Source organism: Fringilla coelebs, assembly GCF_963513975.1.
Source record: "Fringilla coelebs genome assembly, chromosome: 9".
Classification (NCBI taxonomy): Eukaryota; Metazoa; Chordata; class Aves; order Passeriformes; family Fringillidae; genus Fringilla; species Fringilla coelebs.
The window spans coordinates 27,366,724-27,385,611 of record NC_140067.1 but is presented as its reverse complement, the minus strand read 5'-3'; the positions used below and the strand labels follow the sequence as shown (position 1 = coordinate 27,385,611).

The following is an 18,888-nucleotide window of genomic DNA, read 5'->3' as shown; positions in this document are numbered from 1 at the left end:
CCTCAAGATGGGCAGGGGTGGAGGACAAGAATCTCTCAGAGATTTGGGAAAAATTCATGTGTCCCCTTCCAGCTGAGAAAAGGGCTTCTTTGCCATGTTGCACTCAGTGCATGACAGTCCCTGGGGATTATTGCAGTGGGTTTTTAGTGTTTGTGTTCTCTCCATCTGCTGGGCTGTCACTCCCCCAGGTGCAAGGCTGTCTGCTCAGCCCAGGAGCAGCACAGAAATCCAGGCTTAGTGGGATGTTCTGCGACGGAGCTGGGGAAGGGTCTGGAGCACAAGCCTCATGAGGAGAGGCAGAGAGGATTGTGGGGGCACAGCCTGGAGGAGAGGAGGCTCAGGGGTGACCTTGTCACTCTCTACAACTCCTTGGAAGGAGACTGTAGCCAGGTGGGGATCAGGCTCTTCTCCCATGGAAGAAGTGACAGAACACAAGGAAACAGCCTTAAGTTGTGCCAGGGAAGGTTTAGGTTGGATACTAGGAAATAAATTTCTCCAACAAAAGGGTTGTCAAACCCTGGCATAGGCAGCCCAGGGATGTAGTAGAGACACCATCCCTAGGGGGATTTTAAAGACATGTAGATGTGGCAGTTGGTGACATGGTTTAGTGGTGAACATGGCAGTGCTGGATTAACGGTAGGACTCGATCTTAGAGGGCTTTTCCAACCTTAATGATTCCATGATTCCAGCCCTCCCAGGTAGCTGACAGCTGATTGTCATTGTCAGCTCTGTCCACCAAGTCATGCTCCACTCACACTTGTGTCCTGACTGCTGGGTTTTGCCAAGAGAAAAGTAAAAGATCAAATCAAAGCTGCTCTGGTGATTTTGCTCCTGGGTGGTGCTTTTTTGGGTTTCCGAGTCCCATCTCCTTGTCTGTGGTGAGGAGCTCATGTTAGAGCTAGGAAAGCTGTCAGACTACAGCTGTGGCTGATGTAAATTACTTTTCTAAGCTGTTGGGTGAACTCAAGCTGGTATAGGGTGTGAGCTGCTTGGATGGGAATTGGCTGTGCTGTTCCTGCTGGGCACTTCCCTGCAGCAGCAGAGCCTGCTCCACTTCCTGGGAGCAGGAAGTCAGCAGTGTGCCTAGTTTTTGAGCCAGGTTTGTGTGCTCTCCCTCCCTTGCAGCCCTTGGGCCAGCCCAGCCTGCTCCTGCAGTACCAAGAGTCAGGACTCAGCTCCAGCAGCCATGAGCTCAGCCAGTACATCCGTGACGGTGCTGATGACTACAATCCTGGAATGGGGTCCTGGAATGTGGGACAAACAGGTGAGGTGGAATGGGGGGCTCTGACAAGGGGGAAGCAAGGGAACAAGTGGCTGGTGGTAGGATAATGGCTATCTCTCAGCTGGGTCATCTCCTGGAGGAGGTTGTGCAGGCACAAGGCATGACTGGGGTACTGCAGGGTGGGTGAATGGTCCAAGATCTCTGCCTGGGTAGGTGTAGGAGCTACTGTGCACATCTGCTGCTTTGGGGGACAATTCTTGCTTAGAGGGGTCTGTGGAGGGCCGCTTAATTTGGGGGACAAGGTTGGGACCTGCTGAAGTCCTCCCCAGTGGATGTGGTGTGTGATCAGTGTGAGTGGCTCACAGCGGCCTCTGTGTCATTGCAGGGGAGCCCTCGGTGTCCACCCCACCCCCAGCAGTCCCCCTCAAGTTCCCACAGCTGCACACAGCACTGTGCTTTGGAGCTGGGGGTCACCTGGTGCTGGTGTGTCCCCACCACTCTGCTGAGGGACAGCTGCCCCGTGTTGAGCTGCACAGCCTGGAGGTAGGACACAGCTGGCCCTCCAAGCCCCCCGTCCCCTCCCTGGAGTGGCTCCTGACACCCTGAGGGATGCAGATGTGGTTCATAACCTAAGCAGCCTCCTCAGCAGCCTTCCCTATTCCTTGCTCCCATCTTCTGTCCATCCCACATGGACTTTTGAGTCTCCATCGTGCCAGCCTGTGCCTGGGTGGTGCTTTCAGCCTTCAGCTCTGTAACCCTTGGTACCTGTGACCTGCTCATAGTGATCCCTTCTCATGGGGACAGATGTGGCTTGTTCCTCTCCAAAGGACAACTCCACTCATCTTCCTGAGGTGCTGCAATACAGGGGCCTTGTCCATGCCCTGAGTCTCCCACAGCATTCCAGTCTCCTGTTTTACCTCCTGAAGGAGGCGGATGCCATCTCAGCAGACATGTCTTTACTGGACCTTAGCACTGGGGTCCTTGTGATAGCTCAGGGTCTGTGCTCTGTGGTTACCTTAAGGCAGCACAGGGTTCATTGGCACTGTTGAATCCTTGGCCAAGGCACTGGCTTCCCAATAGCCCAGCTGAGGCTGGTCTGATTGCTGGAGGCCAGCTGCTGAATTTGCTTTTGTTTTTTAGGCAGTCCTTCATGGCACAGAAGAGCTGGAGGAGCTGCAAGCTTTCCCCGGGCCCCTGGCCAGGTATGGCAGCACTGGCAGGTCCAGGAGCTGTGTCCTCCTGGCTTTCTCCTTAATGAGAAGTCGTGAGCTCCAGGCAGACTCAGAGGGTCCCTGTGGTTTTGAGTTATTTACAAAGGCCATGTCTAAGTTCAGGCTGGGAGCCCAGCCCCTTTGATGCAGTCTGGGTTGGTTTGGGTTGTGGAACATGTTTTTTTTGAATATTCATAGGATGTGGGTTTAGTGTGGTTTGTACATCTGACCTTATTTTGTACTCATTTTGTCTCAGAAAAATGATTTTTTGGGGTTTCTTTGGACGTCTGAAGCCCTGGGTCAACCTGTGGCTTAGCTTTTCCTAAAGTTTTTGTCCCCTGAAATGGCTGAGCCACAGCAGGGTCAGACCCAGTATGTACCTTCATCCAGTGTGAGCCTGGGGATGAATCAGGGGTGCTGCATCAGGTTGTCTCTATTTCTGGCCACTCCCAACCAAAGCAGGGAGAGAAAAGGAAAAAGCATTTACCAAGCAAAAGAGCTGTGCATACACAGAAGTGGGGTGCAATATCTGGAGCTTCCCTTGTGAGCTCTTGTGAGACCCACCTGGAGTGCTGCAAACAGTTCTGGTGCCACCAGCACAGGAAGGACATGGAACTGTTGGAGCAAGTCCAGAGGAGGATAAAGGGACTGGAGAAACCTCCCTATGCAGACAGACTGAGGAAGCTGGGGCTGGAGAAGAGAAGGTTGTGTGGAGACATCAGAGCCCCTTCCAGTATCTGAAATGGCTATAAGGAAGCAGAGAGGGTCTGATTGTCAGGAACTGTAGAGACAGGACAAAGGGCAGCAAATGCAAATTGAAAGAGGAGAACTTTAGGTTAGATATATGGAAGAAATTCTTCCCCTGTGAGGGTGGTAAGGCCTCAGGTTGTCCAGAGAAGTGGTGGATGCTCTACTCCTGGAAGTGTTCAAGGCCACATTGGACAGGGCTTGGTCTAGTGGAAGGTGAGGTGTTGGACTAGATGAGCTTTAAGCTCCCTTTCAACCCCCAGACCATTCTGTGATTCTGGGTTACCACTTGTTCCAAAGGGTACATTGGGAATCTCCATATAATATGTTGGAATGACTGAGTCAGGATCAACATCTCCACCTGCTGTTTCTCTCTCCTGTTTCATCCACTCTTTTTTTCTAACTGTATATTTATTTTATTGTGTGGCAGCACTTCTGCCTGGCTTACACGTAGCTTAAGGGTTTTTGTTTAAGTCCCAAAGGGTTTCTGTGGTCACACAAGTAACCCTCCACTCTGCCTCCACAACAGATTGTGCCTGCTTCTGCAGCCTTGGACATCCATGGATGTAATGGCAGCACAGCAAATCCAAACAGTTTCTTTGCAGATGGATGGAGGAAAATATTATCAGAAGGGCAAAGAGTGGGTTTGAAATGTACTTTGCATCCCTGAAACACAGAGATCTGCTAAGAATCACCATAAATTTGGGTGTGTTTGAACTTAAAAGTAGTCATTGGTACTGGGGATCTTCTTTCCTCCAACTCTTTTCTGGAATCTTTGGCATCCCCATCAGTGTACCTGGGCACTGAGCCTGAATGGTGCCCCAGGTTGCTTTGCCTTGGGTTTCTTTGATGCTTCTTTCTGCTGCCCTAGGGAAGATCTGCACAAAGTGGATGTGATGAACTTTTGCCAGCAGAAGATAACCACAGGCTGTGATCTCTCAACACAGAGGGGCAGAGATTCCTCTCTCCTCTGGAAACTCCTGGTCCTCCTCTGTCGGCAGAATGGGGTAGGTATCCCATGGAAGGGGATGACCCTTTTGATCTTGGACATGAGACGAGTAATATGTCCCTTAGGTGCCTCTTGATCAAATTGCTATTTTTGGGGGAAAGGGGTGTACCTTAAGAGCATCTGATTTTCATTCCTCAGTTTGATGCTGCCTGGATATTTGTAACAAATCCTTCTCCGTGATTGCTTTTTGTCCTTGGGAACTGCCAACAGCCCAGTGAAGGGGACTGGTGCCACCTTCATGGAGGAACCAGCGCTTACACTTAAAAGTGGGTCATTCCCTTAATCCACTGAAATCCACCCAATCCAGTCTGCAGCTGCTTGTTGGAAGCAGGTGGATAAGGTCAGAGGGAGTGTTGTGAAGGTCTTGCTAATTGTGCTGAGTCCTTTTCCTTCCAACTCCCTGTGCTGGTGGCCAAAGCTGATCTTGTTTGGGGCACGTGCTGGGACGAGGATGCAGGTGTAAGAAGGGGGCAGACTGGAAGTGTCATCAGCCTTTGCTCCTGGGGTTTCAGGTTTCTGTGGTTGAGATGGCCCCCAAGGTATCAGAAAGTCTTTTTTCATAGCTCCCCAACCGAAGAAGAAGTCGAGATTCGTTGGTTTTGCTTTTCAAGGTTGTTTATTTTTTCTTATCTGTTCCATTCTTTCTCTGACCTGCTGAGATCTGTCCAGCAGGTCGGGTTGTGGCACAGTGACTGCCCTTAGGGTGGTGTTGGCTTTTTATATTAAGAACTACATGTACTTTATTTACAATAACTTCCCAATACCTATCACCTATGTTAGACAGTGTATCTCTACCCTAAACCAATCCAAAAGTGCCACCATCACAGCAGAAGATGGAGAACAAGAAGAAGGAGAAGAAGGACAGGACACACCCAGATTCCTCCATCATTTTTCTTGAACCACCATTCTAGAACCCCAAAATTCTACTTTTTCACTCTGTGACAAATTACCTATCATCCTACTCAAACCCTTGTGGCTTGTAAATCTTCACACAAAGCTGGTAATTTTTTCCATGGGCTAAAATCAAAGGCACAGGGGTTTTTGACTCCGTGCCAAGGTCTCTGAGCCCTCTGCCAGGCTCTCGAATCACCCAGGGCAGCCAGAGGAATGTCCTGGATCCTGGGACAGTGGGGCAGCCTCCAGGTGGCTCCTTCCTTCCCTCTCACAGTCCATGGTGGGCTCGGACACGGCGGAGCTGCTGATGCAGGACTGCAGGCGCCAGGACAGGTACAAGAGGCAGGAGCCTGCAGCCAACCTGCTGGGCCCGGCCGACGACGAGTGGGTGTCACGGCAGCCAGGCGCGCTGGACCTCATCACCGGGGAGCTCCCTCCCGTCGTGGAGACACAGGCACAGATCGTGGAGAAGTTCACCAAGCTCCTCTACTATGGCAGGAAGAAAGTAAGTGGTGAGTGGGATCCAGGATGTGGGGCTGAAGGTTTTGTTCTTCTTGGACCTGTTGGCCTCTTCAGGCAGGTTTTAAAGGGAAGGGTTGTCAAGAAGTGACTTGTCGTTGTGGGATCAACCCTCCAACCTGTGTTTGTACAATGGGGCTTATGGCAGTGATTTCCCACCACTGGGGAACTGGGATGGGAGACCCAAGTGAAGATGAGATGCAGAGGCTTTTACCAGCACTTCTACCACATTTGGTTTCATAGAGTCCTAGAATGGTTTGCTTCGGAAAGGACCTTAAAGGTCATCTTGTTCCAAACCCATTTGCAGCTATGTGATCTCACAGGATACCTAAGTCACAAGGAGAAGAGAGAGGGGGGCTGCAGATTGGGTACCCAGACTGAGATCCCACAGCTTTGAGGGCTAACAGGCAGCACAGACCTGGAAATCTAGGGCACACAACATTGCTTTGAAGGTCCAAGTTCTTATAAATTTTCAGGGTAGAAAGACAAAGGGACGTGGAAGATGCTAATTTGGAGGATGCTAATTAAAACCAGAGCAGTTATTGTGACTCTTCTCTGAGCTGGGGGAGCAGAGGAGGGAGGAAGCAGAGTTGGTGCAAACCCTCTTTCTTCTCCCCCTCACCTGCAGGAGGCTCTGGTCTGGGCCATGAGAAACCAGCTGTGGGGCCATGCCCTGTTCCTCTCTAGCAAGATGGATCCTCGGACGTACAGCTGGGTCCTCACCGGGTAAGTTGGAGAAGCTCAAGCATGAGCTTCTGGGTGTGATGTTCCATGGCTGGCTTTCCAAGCCTGCTATCCCTACAGTGCCCCCTGAATTGGAAAAGAGCATTGACACCAGCTGGAGCCCTTCCAGAGGGGGCAAAGGGGACAGAGGGCATCCATCCAAACAGGCCTGAGTCCTTCAGGTTTCCCATTGGACAGGAGAAACCAGGTGGGGGGCTGGAAAGCAGGAGGAAAGCCATTCCCTGGAGATGGAGGGTGAATTTATTCTGAGTCTCTGGCTTTGCCCATGCTCCCTAGCAAAGACAGCCATGGGGTAGGGGGAGCTGAGCCATTTTCACTGTGATCCAGTTTAGTCCCAGCTGTTCATCCCACTAGTATGAGCCTTTTCTGGTGGAATTTAATGTACTTAGTTTGGATTGGGTTGATCCCTTCAGGGAAAGTTAAGCAGAAATTTTCTGTCTTGTGGAACCCAAATCCTTTTAAGGAGGTTTTATGCAGTGTTGTCCTGGAGACCTGCCTTCTCTGAAGGTAATACAGATCATCACCCCCAGAGGCTGGTGATCCTCTCTGCCTCCTATTTACAAGGGCACGGAGTGATAGGATAGGGAGGAATGGCTTGAGCTAAAGGAGGGTAGATTTAGATTTGATGTTAGAAACAAGTTCTTCCCTGTGAGGATGGGAAAGCCCTGGCACAGGTTGTCCAGAGAAGCTGTGGCTGCCCCATCTCTGGAAGTGTCCTAGGCCAGGTTGGACTGGGCTTGAAGCACCCTGGTCCAGTGGAAGGTATCCCTGCCTATGGAAAGAGGTTTGGACTAGAAGGTCCCTTCCAACTCAATCCTTTCTTGGATTCTCTGGGAAACCCCTAGAGACATCAGTTTCCTGGGGCATTTGGGCTGTGCTCTGGGAGGTGAATGAAGGTTTGGGGTCCTGGGGTGCAGCCCTTCTCTGCTGTTTTCTCACAGGTTCACCAGCACACTGGCCACCAACGACCCACTGCAGACCCTCTTCCAGCTGATGTCAGGAAGGATCCCTCAGGCAGCTCTGGTCCGTGAGCAAGAGCCTGGCCCTGGCATGTGTTCCCCTGTGCTGTCACCTGCCTGTGACACCCACCTTTTGATGACCATCTCTGCTCACCTTTGCTCTCGTCCTCTCCCTCCAGTGCTGCGGGGATGCCACTTGGGGGGACTGGAGGCCCCACCTGGCTGTGATGCTGTCCAACAAGGTTGGAGACACAGAGCTGAACCACCGAGCCATTGTCACCATGGGAGACACTTTGGGTGAGCTGAGATCAGTGGGATCTGCCATTACAGGGGCTCCAGGTGTCTCTTGTGGAGACACCTGGGGCAGTTGGGCCCAGGGACGGTGTAGGTAACTGCAGGGACTGAGCCTTGCTCCCAGTGGTGGGATTTTATGCACTCTGCAAGGGTTGGAGCTGGCCTTGCTCAGGCTCACCCAGCTCTACCATTGAACAGAAATCTCCTGAAACAAAAGGCAGCAACTGGGGAAAACAGACAAACAACAGGGACAAGGGAGGGGTCGGGGTCTGCATGGCCAGGAAAGTGAGGCAGCTGGGTTTGCGTTTTTGCATGAGCTTGCGGGCCTCCAAAGCAAAGCTGACCATGTGGTGATGCCTCAGACTAATTGTTTGTCTTTTTCCATCCAGCCAGCAAGGGAGCAGTGGAAGCAGCTCATTTCTGCTACCTGATGGCAGATGTTCCCTTTGGTTACTTTGGAGCAAAGGCAGATCGCATGGCCCTGCTGGGCAGCAGCCACCGGTGAGCAAGCACTGCAGGCTGGCGTTCTTGCCAGAGTCACCTGCCCCACGTTTTCCCCATCCCTGGGATCTCACTTTGATGCAAAAGCAGTCCCTGCTCGGGGCTTTTCGTGTTGCTAATGTGCACTCTGTGCGGGGCTGTTTGGGGAGGAGCTCTGCTCCTGCTCGCTGACCCCGCCCTTCTCCCCGCAGCCAGGCGTTCTCCCAGTTCGCCCGGACAGAGGCCATCCAGAGGATGGAAATCTTCGAGTACTGCCGGCAGCTACGACAGCCCGAATTCTTCCTGCTCCCCTTCCAGGTAGTGCATATAGTCAGCTACATCTCGTGCAGAGCTCAGACTTGCCCCCAGACATGCACCCATCTCCCTGAAGCCTGGAATTCAAGCTGTTCCTGAGGGCTTTGGGAATGATGGGGAGGTTGCCTTGGCCAAGGGACTCATTCAGGGCAGATTTTGGGGTGCACAGTGTGTCTGATCAGTGCTTGCTCAGCTCTCATTGCCTTTCTGCTCTCTGGGTAACAGGTGAGCATTCCTATTGCAAAGCAGCGCCCAGCTGCTGCTGCCTTGGGCACTATGGATTTGGATGAAGCATTCAAGGCCAGGCTGGATGGGGCTTGGAGCAACCTGGTCTAGTGGGAGGTGTCCCTGACAATGGCAGGGGGTTGGAACTAGATAAGCTTTGATGTCCCTTCCAACTCAGACTATTCTAGGATTCTATGAAGCTCCCTGGTTCAAGGAGGGGGGATTGGATGCCTGCATGGGGATGAGTGGAAGTGGCCCCAAGTTGCGGGTGATCTTTGGGTGCAGGATCCGGGGCACAAGATTCTATGAAGCTCCCTGGTTCAAGGAGGGAGGGCTGGATGCCTCCATGGGGATGAGTGGAAGTGACCTCTGGGTGCAGGATCCAGGGCACAAGATTCTATGAAGCTCCCTGGTTCAAGGAGGGAGGGCTGGATGCCTCCATGGGGATGGGTGGAAGCGACCTCTGAGTGCACGATCCAGGGCGCTCTGAGCCACGCTGGGGTGCTGTGCCATGGCACAGGGCACCCACAGACCTGTCCATGTCCCTGCTCCCACCCGTGGCTGCTGTGCTTCCCTCCCCCAAGGTGTACAAGCTGCTCTACGCCTCCCGCCTGGCTGACCACGGGCTGCCAGCCCAGGCCCTGCAGTACTGTGAGCTCGTAGCCGCCGCGCTCCTGCGCCACGACCCCGCCGCGCACCCTGTCCTGGCCCGGCAAGTGGTGAGGGTGAGTCTGCACCTCCTGCATCCTGACCAGGGTGTGATATCCACTCAGGAGCTGCTGGGGTGGGAGTGGTTGGCAGCTCTGAGCAGCCCCCCGGGGTTTGCTGCCGAGTACAGCAAAGCCGACGCTTCCACAGGGTTTCTAATCCCCGTGGATTTCGGGTAGAAAACAAAGGTGTTATGTTGACTGCCAAGTAGGAGCAGAGTTATTTGGAAACAAAGGATGTTTTTAAGTTTGGTGGGGTTTTCTGAACTTCTAAATGTCACAGACTTAAGAAGTGAAGTCTAAGTGCACATTTCCCCTCCAGCACATCTACAATTCTCTTTACCTCCTGAGGGGTGTGTTCTGTGGGGGGCACTGAGAGGAAGCATGGCCCAACCTGTAGCACCAAGTGCAGCCCCTCTACTTCCTGAGCAGGGGGCTGGGGCAGAGAGGGGCGAGGCCAAGTGTCCCAGGTCCCCTGGGAAGGTGGGGCTCTCACAAGACCAGGGCAGTGCTGTGGCTGCTTGTCACCTTCCTCCAGCCTTTAGGACCAGGTTGGATGGGGCTTTGGTGAGTCTAGTGGAAAGTGTCCCTGCAAATGGCAGGGGGTTTGGAACAAGATGAGCTTTAAGGTCCCTTCCAACCCCAAACCATTCTGTGATTCTATGAAAGGCACTAAAGCCATGGTGCTGTGAGGTGAGGGGCAGCAAGATGCCTGACTGAAGTGGGTGCTGCTGAGTTCACCCAAAATTTGGCTGGCACTGCTTCCTCACCCCATCATCGAAGCCTATTTGCTGTCTAACAGCCTTTTAGATCTGTCATTCTGCTGGGGATAATGCTTCTCCTGGGAGAAAACACTTTCATCTGAAAAACTAGTGCATTCGTAGATGCTCTTGTCTTTGATGTTCTAGACTGTGTTACAAATTATGATACACATTAGTGTTTGATTAAGACTTCCCCTCTTTTGAAGCTGGGGACGATATACAACCAGGTGCTGGTTCATTAATACTGGATCAAAGTGCACATAAGCTTTTGGATTAAACATTCCCCCCGTTTAGGAGTAATCATGCTTATAATTTCCTTTTTCCTGTGATTGATTTAGGATGAGCATAGGTGTGTTTGTAAAGAGATGGGACAGTCGGCAGTGCAGGCTCCTGGTTGGCTGCAGGGTTACTTTGCTCTCGTGGCCAGTCCCAGTCCCAAGCTGGGATCCAGTTGTGCAGGTCCTGCCTTGCTGTAAACTCACAGACCTGTGAAGTGTGCTTTGTGCTGGTTTAGAGTTTGTGTTTTAAAAGTTCAGGAGTAGAAAGAAATGGCTGCTAGGACTGGTGCAGGAAGGAACAGCTGAGTCTTGTGTGGCTGTGGAGGGTGGCTGAGCTGCAAAGTCACCTCTGGGTGGCTTTTGGTGGCCCTCAAGGTGGCAGACTTGTAGCAAAGCATTGAAGATAAGGCAGCATGAGGTAGCCAGAGGAAATTTGAGAAATTCCCAAAAATCCTAGAACGGTTTGGGTTGGAAGAGACCTTAGAGATGACCTAGTTCCAACTCTCCTGCCATGGGGGACACCTTCCACTAGATCAGGGGCTGATGTCAGCGAGAGAAAATTCAGTAAAGATGTGGATGAAGAGTGGTGTTTAGAGTGCCATGTCCCCTCACCCAGCTGTCTTAAAACTGGATCTCATCTAAACAACCCCTTCAGATGGGGAATTAGCTCTGCAGGGAGCCCTGCATCTCACTTTGGACTCCTGGGTCACCCTTGAAGAGCCTCTTGCCCCATTGATGGGAGCTGGAGCCCCAAGTCACTGAGATGGCTGCAACCAGGGCAGCACAGACCCCTCTTCTGCAGGAGAAATTAAACACACAGCAGCAATACTGCAGAGAGGGACCTGGGGGAGATAGTGGAGCATGGAAAAAATACTGAGCAGCAGCATAACAGGATGCTCTTACAAAAGAAAAAAAAAAAAAGGAACACCAATGTTACAGTGTTATTCTGGGTTGTGAGAGTACAACTGGCATATCTGAGACAAGGAGGTGATAATCCCCCGTGCTGGGGCCTCAGGGGTCTTGGCTGGGGCCTGTTTGGGCTGCTGCATGTGGAGACAGGGCTAAATTGGAGTGAGTGTGGGAGTGGAGAGCTGGGGTGATAAGAGATTGAGGGAAAAATGACCTCTGAAGAAGGCCTGAGGGTTATTTCTTCTAGGCAAGATATGGTGGGGGAGAAAGGGGTATGAGTGATGTGATAACAGCCCTCCAGCACACAGGAGGCTGCTCGTGGGGGATGCTGGCTGGCTCCTCTCACAGCTTCCATGGGAGCAGGGATAGAGAGGCTTAATTTGCAGTAGGGAAGATTTCACTTAGATATTAGGAAAATACTCTTTAGCTCTAAGGACATCAAGCATCAGGACAAGCCTGGGAGGCTGTGAAATCTTCTCAGAGATTTGTAAATGCAGATCAGAAAAACACCAGCTCCCATCCATCCTCATGGGGTAGGTGAGGAGCTTATGAGCTGCCCTGGGAGCTGGGCTCTTTCCAGGGCTTCTGGTGGGGTGTCCTGCAACCCTGCCAGTTCCCCAGGATGCCTGTTAGGGGGATGATTAAAGCCACTCATTTTCCTCAAGGGGGGAAAGGGATGCTGATATTTACCTGTTTCTTTGGTGCAAGAAGCATCTTTGACACAATATTTTGGCATCTCTGTGGAGGTGCTGAGACTGTGGGGCATGGGATGGGCCAGCACCTCTGTGATGGTGTGGGAGAGGGAATAAATCCTGCTCAAGAGGCTGGTGTTATTTAACCCCCGTATTATGAAGTGATGCTGTTTTCCCAAGCCCGTGTGCCCAGCTGTGTGTGATGGATCCTTGTGGATCTGACACATGTACTAATCCCTGCTGTCCCCCTGACCCTGCAGCTGGCTGAAAGGCTGAAGCTCTGTGACCCTCTTCTCCTGGAGATGCCAGAGCAGGAGCAGGCACTGGAGCCCGACTGGCTGGAGCAGCTCCGAGCCTGCTGCCAGGAGTGGGAGGTAAGGAGAGGCAGTGGGACAGCTGCTTTGTGTTGTGATTTGTCTGCAGGAGCATCCTCCTCCTCCTCCCTGAATCTGAGGGGATGGAGGTTCAAAAGCTGTTGTTCTTCTTTGGTTTGTGGGCTGTGAGATGTGGTCTCTGCTCTGGGACCTGCAGATTCAGTGGGAGCAGGGGGTTTGCAGTGCCTGAGGGCTGCAGAGCTTCACACAACTCTCTTTGATTTGGCTCAAGGAGGGCAGGCAGGGGCTGGTGGGTGAGTGATGGTCTCCCTTTGCAGGGAGGACATTGCAGAGGTTGCTGATGGGGTGTATACTTGTGGGTGTATACTCTGGGGTCTTTTACCTATGGTCTGGTGCTTGGATTAATGGTCTTCATTCAGATTTCAAACTTGCATTTGGTTTTGTGGCCTTTTCCATCTTGTTTCCCCTCCTGCCTGTTCTCAGGGGTGCTGCAGCCCCTCTCACTTACTGGGAAGGAGCTGGTGTGAGTCTCTCCTGCAGCCTGGGGTGGGCTGTGAGCCCCAAATCCATGAGCACTGCACTTTCCTTTGCATTAGCCTCATGGTTTCCTTAGTTTTTGTCCTGTTCCACCCTTTTTCCTATCCATTTTACCATGTTTTACCTCTGCAGGTGGAAGATGATCTTCCTCCAGAGGTGGCACCCGCTCAGCTGGAGCTGCCCTGTGCTGTTCTACCAACAGCAGGTAAATAAAACAAAGGAGCAGGTTGTGGCCTCCCCAGTGGGCTCTCCCTCTGTGGAATTGCGCTGCCATGGGCTGGGAAGCAGCTTCCCAATCCCTGGAGTTTTTACCAGCAGCAACTCCTTGCTCCTTGCATCCCCCCAGAGCTCAAAGGCTGCTCCTGCCTGGATGCATCCCTCAGGCATGGGCTGCAGAGCGAGGGTTCTGTACCAAGTCTGAGTAATTGGGACTAATTACCACAGCTTCAGGGTCCCTCTGGGTGCCGTGGGAGGAGAAGAGGAGCTGGGGGTGGGTGCTGGATGAGCCTCCCAGCTGAGCCTCAGGGGAGACAGCCCCATTCCCAGGCAGTCCTCTGAGGGTGCAAACTGGAGCTGAACTAAAGGGATTTCACACTTAGAGAGCAAAGGATTCAGGAAGGAGCTCATCCTGCTCTGTGCCAGGCTGCAGGATGCCTGTTGCTGAAGAATCAGCATTTCTCCTTCCCTGCTGCCTCTTTGATCCCTTTGCTTCACCCTTTGGTGACCCCAAGAGTCCCCTCCTGTGCCAGCCCACCCAGAGGGCCCAGAGACATCTAGAGGAGGGACACAACCATCCCCTGGTGTCAAGGGAACTTGCATGAGGGCTTTTCTTTCCCAGCTGGGCAGGCTGGGATGTCCCATTGAGGAGAAGTCAGGGACAGGTGTTGCTTTACATCCCCCTCCATCAGTTCCTGCACAGTCCCCTGCTCCTTGGATCTGCCTTTGACTGGGAATGCTGGCCCTGAAGTGTGGAGAGCAGAGGCTGGTGCAGACAGGATGAAACACAACTAATTCCTTCAAGCCATTTCTTCCTATCAGCTTTCCTTGCTGCTGCCAAATTCCTTTTCAAAGAGCTCTCCCAGGCAGTAAAAAGGATCATCAATCCTGATTGCCTTCTGCTGCTATCAGGGCTCAGACTATGATCTTCCTTCCCTGGAAGGAAATTACAAGTATGATGATCCCATTGGCTTGGCTTCTCTGAGCAGCCAGGTCTGCTCCATGTGGTCTCCACAGCTCACCTTCCCTGTGCTTGGCCCTTTCCTTCATGGTGAAGGCCATCCAGAGCCACCACCTGAGGGACCTGCATGCAGAGAAAGCTGGCTTGGTGCTGAATCCATCCATCTTGGAAAGACAAAGCCCAAATGAGCTGTCAGGCTGGGTCCACGTGGTCCTCCCTGACTTGTTCCAGCTGAGCTTGCCAGGCAGCATGGCTTTGAGCATCCATCCTCCTCCTTGTGGATCTTGAGCATCTCCAGGCCATGTGGGAGCAGCTCATGGGTGTGAAGCCAATCCTGAGTGGGCTGGAGGTGATGCTGGCAGGAAGGCAAAGGGTTTGATGTATCAAGAGGTTCCTTAATCCTTCCCCAGGATCTGGGTCCTGCCTGCCATGTCTCACAGAGAGGAGTTTCCCAGGGCCCAGTGTGTTCTGGCAGGAGGCTGCTGAGCTGGAATGAGCAGGACATACACCTGGGACCAATGTGTGTGTGAAATAAAACCAATCCTGCTCGCCCAACTTGCCTTTCAAACAAAAAAAAAAAATCCCAACCCTGAATAAATCTGCCTAAAGCAAGGAACTCATCCGTGGGTGCTGCTGTGGAACAGGAATGAAAGCTACCTGCTGAATCTTTTCTGCTCAGTGTGTGCTGCAGAAGTGGGGGAAAAGGCTGGGGACCTCAGCCTCCTTTGAGCTGCTAGTGCATGCTGCTTGTGGGCTCTTTGCTTCCATAGCATTCCCTTTCTGAGTTCATTTATAGCCTCAGGTACATTCCCAGGATTAAAAAATAATTATCTCAGTCTTTCCCAGCCCACCTTCCTTGAAACCTCTGGAAAGTTCCTACTGCTGTGCTCTGTCCTACCTCCTCCCTTGCCTGGTCCCTGAAGTCTTTCCTCACTCCCCCAACTCCTGCTGATGTTTAATGGAAAAGGGGAGAAATCTGTGCAACAGCCCGATAGAATTATAAACATTACAAATATTGTAAACTCCTGAGCTGTGGGGTTTTTTTTTGGCAGATGAAGAGCCTGGCAATGAGATTCCTCAGAGTGAAAGCTACCAGTATGACCAGTGGTTTGAGCCTGTGCCATCCCAGGGACTGAGCTCCCAGGAAGATGTGTCCCACAGGTTCCCAGCACCTGCTCAGGTCGTGGCATCACCGCTGCCCAGCGTTGGGAGAGACCTGCAGCCCCCTGTGCTCAGCCAAGAGACACCTGCTCCTCTGGGAGGGGGTTGGGCTGAGCCCCCTCCACAGCCAATGCTGCCAGCAGGTAAGTGCTGCAGCCTTGTTTCCCTGCAAAAATCACAGAATCCCAGAATGGTTTTGTGTTGGGAAAGGATTGTTCCAAGCTCCTGCTATGGGCAGGGACACCTTCCACTAGACCAGGCCTTGGACACTTCCAGAGATGGGGCAGCCACAGCTTCTCTGGGCAACCTGTGCCAGGGCTTTACCACCCTCACAGCAAGGAATTTCTTCCTTAGAAGTTGCCTTTGAGATGCACCAGTTCAGCCTCACCACTTACTCCCTGGTGCTGGCAGGGGCAGGGACCAGAATGGCCTTTTGTATCTCTTGGGGGGACATCTTGGCCACCCCATGGGTGGCTGCCCTCTGGAGAGGGGCATGGTAGAGCCTCTGGAAATGCCTCTGATGGATGAATCTATAGCTCCCACAGATCAAACCTTGACTGTGTCCTTCCCTCTGCTCCACAGGAGAAGCTGAGGAGCCCTGGGGTGCCAGGCTGTCCCCTGGAGGAGTGCAGCCAGCCCTCCCCTCAGAGCAGGTGAGTCAGAGGAGCCAGAGAAACCATCCCACTGAGGGTCCTGGCTGGATCTGGGATGTGATGACCCATCCTTCCATGCACTGAACTCGCATGGAATCTCCCCATCATGGTGCCAGTTGTTCCCTTGGGTGAAAGCTGTGCCCTGCTGTGGGTGCTCTTGCTGTGTAAGGCACGTGGGGTCCCTAGGTGTTAGAACTCCGTGGCTATTTAGTGCAATACAACACCTAGGGATGCTTCCCACTACTGTGGGTGTGGAGCAGTCCCAGGGGGGCTCTGACCATGCTCAGTGCAGCTCCTGTGGGAACAGTACATGGCAGCTTCCATGTCTGATGGCAGGAGGAGTTACCAGCCAGGACTCGGACTCTCTCAGAGACCTCCACTGTCTCCCTGGGGGACAGCCAGCCCTCCTTGGACAGCGCAGGTGAGGATGCTGCTGAGGAGCAGGCAGAGGCCGTGGAGCCAGAGGAGGACAAGGTGAGCATGCCAGAGCCATCATGAGCCTCATGCACTGAGCTTGCCTAGCCCTGATGCCAGCTCTGCCCCTGGAAAAATGGTGCCCACTCCCAGCAGGCACCTGGAGGACCTGGCATCCACCCCTTCTTATTCCTTTCCACTCTTTTCCTTCTTTCTCAGAGCTCTGGATTCAGGTGGTTTGGCTGGTTTCGGTCAAAACCCACCAAGGAAACTTCTCCAAAAGCTGAGTCTGAGAGAGACTCAGACTCTCCCACATCAGGACTACAGGTAGATGACAAAAAGCCATCTTGTCCCTGGTGACATGCAGGGTGCAGCTGTGAGAATGGGTGACACATCTCCCTATCACCCACTGTTTCTCCCTCTGTCCTCATGCAGGGACCATGGCCATTCTGTGTGGGGGTAGATGGGGACTGGGAGCCCTTTTAGCCTGGAAGTGAATGCTTGATTAATAATAACTGTAAATTCATATAGCCTCTTTCACCCATGAGGTCATCCAAGCCCTTGGCAAACTCTGCAGGGATCCCTCGCCCTCCGCTGGAGCGGAACACAGCAGCTGTGAGCAGCACTGCTCTGGCAGGTTTTAGGAGATGCAGGGAAGGGAAAACCTCTTTAATTGGAAGTGCAGCAGCAAGGGGGAAGCAGCCATGTGTGGTCATCCCAGACCTAGCCAGCTCCTAAGGGCGTCACGTCCCTGAGGGCTTGGAGCTTGGAGCAAGAACCTCCCCAAGAAATTTCTTCCTGGTAGAGAATGATCTACAGTCCCAGAGCAAAAAAATGTTGGGATATTCTTCCAAAACTAGCAGGAGATGAAGAACAGAAGGGGACCCATGGACCTGGGCCCCTCACACTGTACCCAGGCTTGGTGTCCAGCCTCCTGCCTGTTTTTGAACCCTCAGGCTGGTTCAGCTTTGTGCCCTAGATGCTTGCCCTGACCCTGTAGCCCCCCCTTAGCCGTGTTTCCTGCAGCTCCTGGGGTACCTCTGCAGCAGGATGGGTGCAGAATGGGTACCCCAAAAGTCTGGTGTGGTATGTGGTGCAGAGATCTTCTCCCAGCTCAAGGAGCTTCTGCTCTAAACGGGTGGATGTGATTTCAGGAGCAGATGTCACCATCCCCACCCATTGCCCCTCTGGCAGCTGGGACAGACCCTTTGGTTCAGCCTCTCTCCAGAAATCCCGGTAAATACTGCACAGTTCCCCTCACCTCTCTCCCACATACACCTTTCACAAGTTTCTCCTCTTAATTTTAAGTTGGCTTTTGTTTTTGGTTGCTGGCCCTAGGAGGAATGGAGGGTGAAAGCACCTTTGCTGTTAGTCCAGTGTCCGCAGAGGTGAAGGGCTCATGGGAGAAGGATGGAAGGCAGTCAGCAGGACGGCAGGTGAGGAGGAGAGGGAAGTGTATCCGTGTGTGATGGGGGTGTCCAGGACACCTCTCTGCTCGGGGTGTCAGTTAAGTTTCTCTCTGTTTATTCCTTCCAGGCCGGCTACCCCGGACCTCTCCCACCACTGGCTTCAATTCCCCTCTTCAACCCTGCCCAGGTCGCTCAGGTGAGGGCATTTTTATGAGGGTGGTGCTGTATGAGACCTGGGGTGGTGCCAGATTTCAGGTAATCTGCTGGTTTGGGGAGGGGGTTAGGTCATACCAGTCCTCAGAAAAAGGGTTTTTTATAAGTAAATCAATTGTGGGAGGACAGCAATGGGAGGGTGTGATGAATGAGCAAAATGTAGGGACAATGGTTGGGTTGCATCCTCATGATGGGAAATCAACATTTTGGGGTACAGCCTATTGCTCACACCACCTCTATCTCTGTGTTTCCCAGCTTCCTGCCCGACCCACCCAACCCAGGCTGCTTTCCCGGCATCGCTACCCCAACCCACTGTGAGGTGGTGGGTGGGGACAGCAGAGACCAATTACACAGTTTTTTTAACCAAAATGGTGTTTGTGGTTATTTTGGATGGGGTAGCATCTAAAGTGGTTGTACCTGCTTGGTGGAGGGTGTTGTAAAATAAGGGGGAGGTTCCTGGGTTTAAAAGTCAGTAAATGGGGGTGTGAGGTTGGTGAATAATTTGGCGGTTCAGGTGGGAACACAGGCCTCTACCTTCCTCTTTCACAAAATTTAGGTCTGGTTCCCATAACTCATTGTTGTGTATAACTCACTGTTGTCATCCCTTATGCGTGGCTCCTGAAGTCCAGTCCAGTATTTCTTTTTACCTTTCTTTGCCAACACTTAGGTATTTATACATAGACATTTTAATGAAGTCCCCTCTCTTCACTCACTCACCTTTTCTTCGTGAGCGAGATGCTCCTTAATGATCTCTGTTGCCCTCTGCCGGGGTCCAGGTTTGGGGGAAGGGGGTTGAAGTCAGTAGGGGAAGGAAAGGAGGGTGGAAGGATGGTGAAAAAGTTAAAGTAAAAAAGGTGTCCGGGGGAGAGTAGTCTGAATTGGGTTATGGGGCGCTGCCCCACCTCACCCATTGGACTCAGCGCGCCGGCCGTGAGTCTGTCTCAAAGCACCGCGGGGCCACGAGCATCCGCCGGGATTCCGCGCAGGAACCGCCGCGGCTTCTCCTGCCCGGGCCGGCCCGCG

At 52.7% G+C, this 18,888-nt stretch overlaps 1 protein-coding gene across 1 annotated transcript in view; it reads left to right on the top strand.

Moving 5' to 3' along the window:
* Nucleotides 1–18,183, top strand: part of SEC16B (SEC16 homolog B, endoplasmic reticulum export factor) — a gene marked incomplete at both ends in the record, with an annotated part of 48,060 nt that extends 29,877 nt beyond the window's left edge. The window contains 21 exons of the mRNA XM_084211303.1: nt 1,126–1,264; nt 1,608–1,765; nt 2,363–2,424; nt 4,052–4,187; nt 5,358–5,588; nt 6,231–6,328; nt 7,288–7,369; nt 7,485–7,602; nt 7,989–8,100; nt 8,292–8,397; nt 9,204–9,344; nt 12,227–12,340; nt 12,971–13,043; nt 15,068–15,319; nt 15,759–15,829; nt 16,166–16,303; nt 16,463–16,570; nt 17,398–17,479; nt 17,582–17,679; nt 17,780–17,848; nt 18,121–18,183. Coding sequence (XP_084067429.1) covers nt 1,126–1,264; nt 1,608–1,765; nt 2,363–2,424; nt 4,052–4,187; nt 5,358–5,588; nt 6,231–6,328; nt 7,288–7,369; nt 7,485–7,602; nt 7,989–8,100; nt 8,292–8,397; nt 9,204–9,344; nt 12,227–12,340; nt 12,971–13,043; nt 15,068–15,319; nt 15,759–15,829; nt 16,166–16,303; nt 16,463–16,570; nt 17,398–17,479; nt 17,582–17,679; nt 17,780–17,848; nt 18,121–18,183 — 2,451 coding nt within the window. The remainder of the gene's footprint in view (nt 1–1,125; nt 1,265–1,607; nt 1,766–2,362; nt 2,425–4,051; nt 4,188–5,357; nt 5,589–6,230; nt 6,329–7,287; nt 7,370–7,484; nt 7,603–7,988; nt 8,101–8,291; nt 8,398–9,203; nt 9,345–12,226; nt 12,341–12,970; nt 13,044–15,067; nt 15,320–15,758; nt 15,830–16,165; nt 16,304–16,462; nt 16,571–17,397; nt 17,480–17,581; nt 17,680–17,779; nt 17,849–18,120) is intronic.
* Nucleotides 18,184–18,888: the final 705 nt, after the last annotated feature.